General features: G+C 29.5%; 1 protein-coding gene across 1 annotated transcript in view; it reads left to right on the top strand.

The window, feature by feature from the left end:
• Positions 1-3857, top strand: part of LOC108767510 (uncharacterized) — a 5641-nt gene extending 1784 nt beyond the window's left edge. The window contains exons 2-7 of the mRNA XM_018517422.1: positions 284-521; positions 1246-1367; positions 2161-2280; positions 2611-2760; positions 2835-2897; positions 3694-3857. Of these exons, the coding sequence (XP_018372924.1) occupies positions 284-521; positions 1246-1367; positions 2161-2280; positions 2611-2760; positions 2835-2897; positions 3694-3857 (857 nt within the window). The remainder of the gene's footprint in view (positions 1-283; positions 522-1245; positions 1368-2160; positions 2281-2610; positions 2761-2834; positions 2898-3693) is intronic.
• The last annotated feature ends 6601 nt before the right edge of the window (positions 3858-10458 follow it).

Raw genomic sequence — 10458 nt, 5'->3', positions numbered from 1 at the left:
GATACACGTGTTCGCTTATTTTATACCTACAATTGGTAAAAAAAGTTTGAAGCGATTTAAAAATGTCGAAAAAAAAAGTGTTCGGTTTGTAAAAGAATGCCCCATATACTTATGTACTTTATATATTCTGTATACTCACAATACTTGACAGGTAAGTATTATGTGAAAATTATTTTCATTAAAATTCAAAAAAGAGTATATATATATTATATACAGTGAGAACAAAAAGTATTCGCACAAGGAAATTTTTTATAAAAAAAAGTCTTAGTTTTAGAAAATAAAGACGTATCTAGATGCCCGGGTCCATGGAAATATTACGAGGATCTCGGATGCACGCCAATATACAACAAGAAGGACTATTGCCCGAAAAGTTTCAACTGTAATCATATTAAAGAAAGATCTAGGGACAAGTGTTATATTAACGGTCATATATATAATGCCAAACAACTCCTTAATCCTGAAGATTCAAACGTTTGCGATACCTTATGTGTTTGCAGAGCCCCATTAGTCAAGAATCTAATGTAAATATACATATGACATTGAAATAAATAAATTAAATTATTTCACCGTAAAACAGGTGCATTATTTTTAATAAGAAATAGTATATATATATGTATATGTGTGTATAATCTATCGAGCAAGATTAGTCTATATTATGAACAAATTATATAAAGATAAAATAGCTAAAGAAAATAATAACTATACACACATGTACATATATCACGGTTTTTAATTTATATTTGTCATATATGCCATAAAAAAGACTAAATTTTATATTTAGAGAACATTTACATTTTGCAATATGCAATTATATATAAATATGCAATTCTATAAAAATAGCTGAGTATATTCTTTATATGAATAATTTATTAATATTAATTTTTTTAAAAAGTGTTGCTATGCTTTCATATTTTAGACGAGATGATGTTATTTAATTTAAATTACATGTTATCGTATTACGCATTTCATATTTAACGCGATTTGTCTTTATTTGTAACGGCTACTTGACGGATTTCTGATTATCAAACAGTTACACGTCACTTATTTACATTGTAGAGTATCTAAATTTTTCGTCTATAAACCATCATTTTACAATGCAAAGTTTGAAAAAAAAAACGTATTTGATATAAAAAAATGTATTTAATCTCACGTAAAAATATCAAATATTTAATTAATTACAGCTAAGATATAAAAAATGTAAAGATCATTGAAATCTTTTGATTAAACTGCAATTTTTTCATATAGTGCTGCGTTTCACTGTGTGGACAATTTCAAATGTACCGACATCACCGAGATAAAGGTAAAAGATGGTTGCTATTTACGGAAAGACCCAACAACATGTTGCAAAAATCCGACAGAAATTTGTCGTAAGTACATTATTAATTGAAAAGCATACATGTATATACTTATGTACTACATTATATATTCTGTATATTCACAACACTTGACAGGTAATTATTATGTAAAAATTATTTTCATTAAAATTCAAGAAGGTATATATAATATACAGTGAGAGCAAAAAATATTCGTACAAGGAAATTTTTTATAAAAAAAGTCTTATATATAGAAAATAAACATTAATTAGTAATTTTATATAACGAATTCTGTTTTAATATATACCAATAAGCTTCGTATTTCTGATATTATTTATAAGCTACATTTCTCGACTGTACTAATACTTTTTGACCATCCAAACAACAGAACTTTTAATTTTCACTTATTTTTCAAATGATATATTTTCTATAATTAATACATATCTTTTTTTGGTACATATATATTTATAAGAAACATACAGTCTATTTTATACTTTATGAATAAATTGTTAATTATCCAGCAAGAAATAATCATCAATTAAACATCGAATCGACGTCAAATTGGTGTTGAAATCATTGTATCGATATCGATTCGACATAAATTCGATTACTCATTTCTCGCTGGATAATATTTAATTTTTTAAAATAAAGTTTTTTAAAAAATATTTTCTCTGTACGAATACTTTTCGTACTCACTGTATATAATTAGCTTATAACACAATTATATTTATTATCGTTATAAAAATTTGATTTAAGTTAGTTAATCGGTCAGTCATATAAATACACACATGAATTAAATAAAACTATAGAAAGTATAATCGTAAAGTGTGCTTCTTATATGTTTTAGCTGCAAAACTGGAAGATATACCTATTTGTGATATAAACGGTCAAACGTATCTTGATGGTGAATCTTTCATAGTGGATGAAGAACCCGATTTGATTTGCATCTGCCAACCAGGGTACGAAGGTAATAATAATATTAATTATTATCATATAATAAATTTACATTACTTTTAACCTTTCGGTGCCATTGTCTCCATAGAGATTTGTTTTACTTCATACGCTGAAACCTTCTTATTAATAAAAATATATTTGCTTGTTATCGATCCTTAATATTTGACATTTCCATTGAAAAAATATATGTTTTGTTATATGTTTATTTTTACGCGATATTTTCATGCCCATGTAATAGATAAGTAACAAAATGGTATAAACTCTGATATTGAACAGTTAAGTTATATAATTCCCAAAATTGTAATATACATACCTATTAAAACTGCGAATTTTCTAATTTTAGGTATAAATGTTCCACCTTTTTGTATCAAGCCTAATCATTCCCCATGTCGTCACCCTGCATTCAGTCACGATGATTATTTTCGTCGAAATTGTGCTCCAGTTTACGATGATTACGCAGAAAAGAACCCGTGTTATCTGACGATATTATGTCGTAAGTTTGCAATTTGAATGCTGTACACGTTTCATCGCTGTGTTATTCCCAATAACTTTTATTGAATTTTTCAGACGTTCCTGGTGATGTTGTCATTCCTAGCCGATTACCTTTTATAATGGATAACGATTGGAGTAGTATGTTTCATATTTATTTTTAAACGTAAATTTATTTTATAAAATCCCATATGCATTCGCGGAATATTCGGTCAATAAAAAAATTTCTGATATATTTGTTAAGAAATTTAGAATATATACATACATTCGCATGGCATTGAAATGATATGTACAATTTGTTATATATATTTTAATTTTTTTTTTAATGTAAACAATATTTTCTTTATTAATTTATATCACATTCTTTCAATAAGTAATCACTCGAATCGTTATTCAATTCAAATTCTAAAGCACTTGGAAAATTGGAGCATTATCTATGTATGAAAAATAAAATTAATACTAGCGTACTTTAACGAAGCTGAAGAAGTTAATTTTTTGTCTTGTTAATTTGTTAAAATTCATTAATTATTAATATTTTTATTAATTTTATGGATCGCGATATTAAGAAAAAAATGTATTACTTCATGATAGATTGCCATTTGGTAATCATATAAATACGTAAGGTATATAAAATGAGATATTGACACGTATTTGAACGATCAAGCGATACTAATTACACAATCGTATTGTGAATCGCATCAAATAGGAGGTAATTGCGATAAACATTACATATGGGTAACTGCGCAAAATTAATTTATGTAATACGTTAATAATTATGTATCCTATAAAATTATAACTAATTACAAAATACAACTCATTGCGCATCCAATTTACTGAATATAAGAATATGCTATATAAAATAATTGACGTACTATTAATATTTATCATATTCTAAGAAAATATATTATGATTATTTATTTGATATTCCTTTTTTCAGATATGTGCATATTTGGTAATTTGCTACTGCACATTGGAGACAGACTAGAGCCATCTCAAGATTATACCACCTTTTGTATTAATTGCATTTGCGAAGTACCACCTGTACTAACTTGTGTATATATATCGGGAAGTAATTGTAGTAGTGACACTTCTTATTCCTAAGCGTTATGAAGGACATTATAATATATTAGATTATGTTTGCAAATTTTATTATTATTATAAGATTATTATAAGATGCAAAAACTTATTATAAAACTTAAAGATTTATGAAAACCTTAAATTGTGTGTGTAATAAAAATTTATATTTACAAGGATAGACAAATTACTTATTAATTATTAATATCCACTGCCCAATTAATGTAATAAAATATCTGTTTATCAAAAGAAACTGTACTGTGCGACATTACAAATTTTAAGTTGTATCTTCAGAATTGTGTCTTCATATCCTTGAAAATATAGGTACTCGTAAATATTCTTTATATAATAAGGATGTATATTGCTTTATCGAGAAATAATCTTCAATTTGCAACAATTCAAGATCACGCTAACTATTTATAGTAATCACGTTATATTACCATTAAGTATAGCTCATCCGAATGTATGTGTCGTACAAAGATTATTCCACATGACTGATGTATATGCGTTTTACGCATAAAGATAATATCAATTGTGCAGTTAGCCATAATAACTATCTCTTATATCTTGTATGTAGTTATTATTGTAATTATAATCCTGTGTATTTTTAATTTTCCATATCGGTTGTTTTTAACAGGTGGGGGGGCTGACTGACTGCCAACTTCCCCCCCCCCCCACTTAATCAAATCTTAATGAAAAATTTCTGGAATAATGGGCTATTTATGCGCTACCCATATTCGCAAAAAAAAATTTTTGCGCTCATTCCGTTTAGCTAAAAAAAATGTTTTGTGAGGGTCTGAGTTGGCAGTCAGTCAGCCCCCACTCCTGTTAAAACAACCGATATGGAAAATTAAATACACAGGATTTATGTGCTTTTTATGCGCTACTGTTTCCAGGCATTTTCGATTTTTGCACTGCAACCCTTAAGGCACTTCCCTCTTGGAGCGAACAGTCATATTCACCACTAAGGCCCAGTTTCACAACTGATGGTTAACTCTTAACTGAGGTTCAATTTATTCATTATCTCTTTTCAATTCTAGAATTGGAAAAAGATGAGAAATAAATTAAACCTCGGTTAAGAGTTAACCGTAAGTTGTGAAACTGGGCCTAAGTCGTTTAAAATTGCAAAATTAAATACTCTGACTATGCAAAACAATTCTTTGATTTATGTGCTACTATTTCCAAGCATTTTGGATTTTGCGCCGCAACTCTTAAGGCATTTCTCTCCCTCAATAAGGGTTGCAGCGCAAAAACCGAAAATGCCTGGAAATAGTAGCATATAAGTAGCACATAAATCCTGTGTATTTAATTTTCCATATCGGTTGTTTTTAATGGATGGGGGCTGACTGACTGCCTACTCAGCCCCCAACAAAAAAAATTTTTTTTTTAGCTAAACGGAATGAGCGCAAAAATTTTTTTGCAGATATGGGTAGCGTATAAATAGCGCATTATTCCATAATTTTTTTCATTAAAATTTGGTTAAGTGGGAGGGGGGCAGCTATAGATATTGACAAATTAAATTATGAAAATTTTAATGAATTTGCTCATTTTTGTAATTTTCTCCTCACTTCAAGATACACAATCGACCCCTCGATGAAGCCATTTTTGCCTCCTTAAACGCAGAAAATCGCGTATGTGGGCACAGGTGGGATCGAGAACCTAGATCTACAGATCGCGATTCAATCGCATTGAATGGTAAGCCACTCGACGACCCAAATTTATTAAGGTGTATAATGTATATACACAGAACAAAATGGCTGTGGTTGCCATGACCAAAAGTCGCCCATCTATACATTTTTTGCTTACAAGAACTGTAATACGATTGTGATAACTGTAAGATTGGCATATTTTTACGCTTATGGCTGTAAAGATCGAAGAATACGTCTATCTTACAATCAGATGTATTGATAGGCGAAAATTATCATTACTTTCGGTTGTGGCAGCCGAAACATTTTTTTCTGTGTGAGAAATTTATTTTCCAATTATTTAATAAATAGGATTAAATAAATAAAATAAAAGATAAATAAGATTGATATCGTGTTATATAAATTATTGATATATATTCGTAACAGAGACGGCAGCCATTCAAGAAGAATGTACATACGGTAGATCTGGACATTACGATTTACGAGGCCGAACCAGTTTCCAAACTTACGGAAACGGAATCACTATCAACAGAGTATCTGTGCGATAGCTAATAATTCTATCACCACGGTTTTATCTTTCTCGATGCTGAGGATCGTATGCAGAAAACTGCCGATCTTTGGCGCACTTCCGCCGTTCTCGAGAAGTGTACAGAAAATACCAAAGAATTTATCGTTATTTATATATAACTGCCTGCTAAAGGCAATAATTCATGTAAATAATTCATGAAAAAGAGAGAAGGAGAAATGTGTGGAAAGGATTACACACCGACGAGATTTTTTTCTCTGAGAATCAACTGTTTTGTATGATTTTGTATACGGCGTATCAATCATTTAGGTTTGTTGTACGTACACTGTTAAATTTTATAGGGTCAAATAAACTCAATGTGAGAGAGTCGCCACTGCTCCTATTAAATATATCGTTATTTTTTACTGAAATGATAATTAAATTTGACACTATATACTGTTAAATTGATCCCGTATAGTGTCAAATATAACCATTGTTTTAGTAAAAAATAACGATATTATTGAGTAGGAGCAGTGGCGACTCACATTGAATTAATTTGACCCCATAAAATTTAACAGTGTAGGCTCTAAGCAACATGTTATAGCGTACAATGTTAGAAATGTTCTTAAATTTCATTAACTTTTAAGTTACACAACTTGAACTTAATTTCATGACATTACATTAAATTTAATGTATTTATAACTAAAAAGTATATTTGTGTACATAAAATTTAATATATTTATACATGTACATAAAATTTAATATATTTTTCATGAAAATTTATGAAATTTAATGTACTTTACATAAAATGTTATTAAAAGTATATTAAATTTCATAAATTTAATGTACTTTACATAAAATGTTATTAAAAGTACAGGGTGTTACAGATTACATACTAGGCAGTACAACGGGTTGCGCGGCAAATTTTGCATGGGTAGGCGCCCGGGAGTAGGCGCTTAACCTATGCAAAATTGCCGTGCAACCCGTCGTACTGCCTAGTATGTATCTGTAACACCCTGTACATTAAATTTCATAAATTTAATATATACGTTTATTATATTTAAATAACTGTAACTTAATTTTCAATTAAATCATTGATTACTTTTAATTTCATTCATAAACATGAGCTTCATTTACATGTAAAAGAAGTTCGTGGTTACATTTCTAACAGTGTGAGTTTACAATTGTGCGAATAAAGGAATCAATGCTATTGTTATAAGTTCACACTTTGTCACATTATCCCGCTTAATTTTTCCTTCAATTTTGGCTTACTAAAATTTCTCTATTTTCTAACGCTAATCTTTAGAAATTCGGATCTATAAGATTCGCCAGAGAATCAGACATACATAACTAAATTTATCCGAATAACAACACGATATCAATCAGTTATAACATGTTCAATTTAAGGAAACGGATGTATGCAACGTTATACATATTTGTGTCTATATATTGTTAATAAATCCATGCAAAAACACGTATTCAGGTATGTACATAGTATGCCAATGAAATTATCATACATCCGTTACCCCAATAAAAATGTTGATTCATTACTCACCGACCAGATGCGCAACGCAGTAGAGTTTTATCTGCAACGTCGCTTCGATGATTCTGTAACAAAAAAGGTAAAATTCAAATGAAAACAAAGAAAAGAAATAATCAGTACTTAAGAAAACAATTGCTATATGAACGCATGCAGTTTGCTGAAAAATAATCACGCAATTTTGGAAATACAATTTTTGTAAGCATCGAATTTTGTACCCATTGTTTAATATATATTGAATATAAAACAATTATATATATTCTTTAAAATAATTATTAATTATAAAAGCAGGAATTGTGTTATTTGCATGAGAGTATTCGTATTAACATTGCTTTTTTATGACTCCTGTGATACCGTTCGTACAGACAAGTATATAGCCGTGCCGCAAATCATCAAAGAGAATAACAAAGATTGAGATATAACTCTTAGTACACGCCTTAGTTTTGAGCAACATTACTATTTGGGCATCGTTACGTAATTAATCATCAATATGCGTTCATGAATATCTCATTTTCGTAGATTAATGCGCGGCATCCTCGTGCCACACGTCCGTCTCACTCTCGCCTCGTGGTCACCGAGCGCATACCGAACTACCGAAGTGAAGACGTAGTCGACCACGGCGCCGCGCGACCCGCTCCCCCTCGCTTTTCGTCGCGCGACCCTCTCCACCACGCTTTTTGTCGCGGGATCCGTCCCCTCGCTGCTCCGCGGGCGCCGTTCAGATACCCAATTATTGCGTATGAAAAATATTCACGGCTTCTTCAATTATTCGTATTTTACATAATTTTGACAAACGGGTATCGCCGTACATTTCGCGTTTTGCTTTGTGGCATCTCTAGCACAATCTTCTTTTAAACGTAATTAGTAATTATTCGCGTGGGATATTTTTGATATTTCAACATTATGTCTCAATTTTCATTATTCGTTTTAATGATTCATACTTAAATAAAGATTGATAAAATATTCTATATATGTTCTTTATATAAAGATACATACAAATTTTCTTAATATCGTGAACAATTTGCGCTAAATACGCTTTGGCTAAAAGTACTAAATATCTTGTTAATCATTATTTAATTTTTTAGTTAATAAATTAATTTAAGACCCTACAGCAAATTATCTGTGTTCCAGAAATTCTTTAAACTTACGTATGATGCCGATCACGGCTCGATAAAATAACATACGAATTATTTAAAATAAAAAACATAAAATAAGTTTCAGAAACGTAATTAAAATACAAAATCGTAGAAATTAGTAAAAGACAGATACGGCGTGTTTAAAATAAAAAATATAAAATAGTTTCCGGAAATTTATATAGAATATTAAATAAGAAATATATAAGTCAGAAGTGTAGTTATTTAAAATAATGAATATTACTCGTATAAATAACTCTTTTAATTTTTTATTTAAATTGTATACTTTAATTTTCGTCGCTTTTACAAGTATATAAAAATTTTTTAATGGTTTTTATGTATATTTTAACATTTTTAGAAAGTATTTGTAAAGTTGTATATTTATAACAAATTATATATAAATTGTTATAACTAAATATAGTTAACAAAATGGGACATATGTACTTTTTCATACAAAAATGTAAAACTCCGAAACAAAAAATTTAAAGGAAAAGTATGTTTTAATATCTTAAAGTTGATATTTTTATTTCAGAGTTTTACATTTTTGTATGAAAAAGTACATACTTCCCATTTTGTTAAATATATTTAGTTATAACAATTTATATATAATTTGTTATAAATGTACAACTTTACAAATACTTTCTGAAGATGTCAAGATACACGTAAGAACCATTAAAAAATTTTTATATACTCGTAAAAGCGACGAAAATTATAGAATACAATTTAAATCAAAAATTAAAAGAATTATTTATACGAGTATTATTAATTATTTTAAATAACTACACTTCTTACTTATTTCTTATTTAATATTTTATATAAATTTCCAAAAACTATTTTATAAAAATTTTTTTTTAAACAAGTCGTATTTGCTTTTTACCAATTTCTACGATTTTGTATTTTAATTATGTTTCTGAAACTTATTTTTTTGTTTTTTATTTTTAATAATTCGTATGTTATTTTATTGAGCCATGATCGGCGTTATACGTAAGTTTAAAGAATTTCTGAAACACAGATAATTTGCAGTAACAGTAGTGTTTAAAATTAATTTATTAACTGAAAAATTAAGTAATGATTAACAAGATATTTAGTACTTTTAGGCAAAGCTGTAATTAGCACAAATTATTTTACGATATTAAGGAAATGTGCATGTATCTTTAAGGAATATATATAGAATATTCTATCAACCTTTTTATTTAAATATGAATCTCATTAAAAGGAATAATAAAAATTGAGACATAATGTTGGAATATCAAAAATACCCCATGCGAATAATTATTAATTACGTTTAAAAGAACCAATTCAACTGCCACACGCAATGTTTTACGCACGATCAATTCCGCGTCGTTGTCCCGAACAAGCATCGCAAACATTTAACTTGTCGTACTCGCGCGTTTGAATTGACGAAATTGACGACGAAAGACGCTATATGTTTGCGCGAGCAGCCAAGCTACGAGTCGCGTGAACCCCGTAAAACAGCGTCACAACGCGCACAATTTTCGACGGACTGTATGATCTACTGCTTAAAATACTATCTCGAATGCCAAGACGGCGCATAATGAGTAAAAAATGAGATGTGTACCTGACAAATAGGATCCAATTACTCAGTCTTGCCTTTGTGTCCGGACGGTGAAGACGGAAAGTTCGTTTGCGGCCGTTGCTGGACTCTTTGAAGATCCATTGGCTAAGCATCCTCCGCTTTCGTTTTCTCCCTTTACTGCATCTGAAGCACATTACACATACACATGAGACTCAATATACGCACGAAAATATATATTCACATAATTTCGACGAGCCGGGTCGAAAA

Source organism: Trachymyrmex cornetzi, unplaced genomic scaffold (genome assembly GCF_001594075.2).
Source record: "Trachymyrmex cornetzi isolate Tcor2-1 unplaced genomic scaffold, Tcor1.1 scaffold687, whole genome shotgun sequence".
NCBI lineage: Eukaryota > Metazoa > Arthropoda > Insecta > Hymenoptera > Formicidae > Trachymyrmex > Trachymyrmex cornetzi.
The sequence above is the reverse complement of the archived record's forward strand: the minus strand, read 5'-3'. Positions and strand labels throughout refer to the sequence as shown.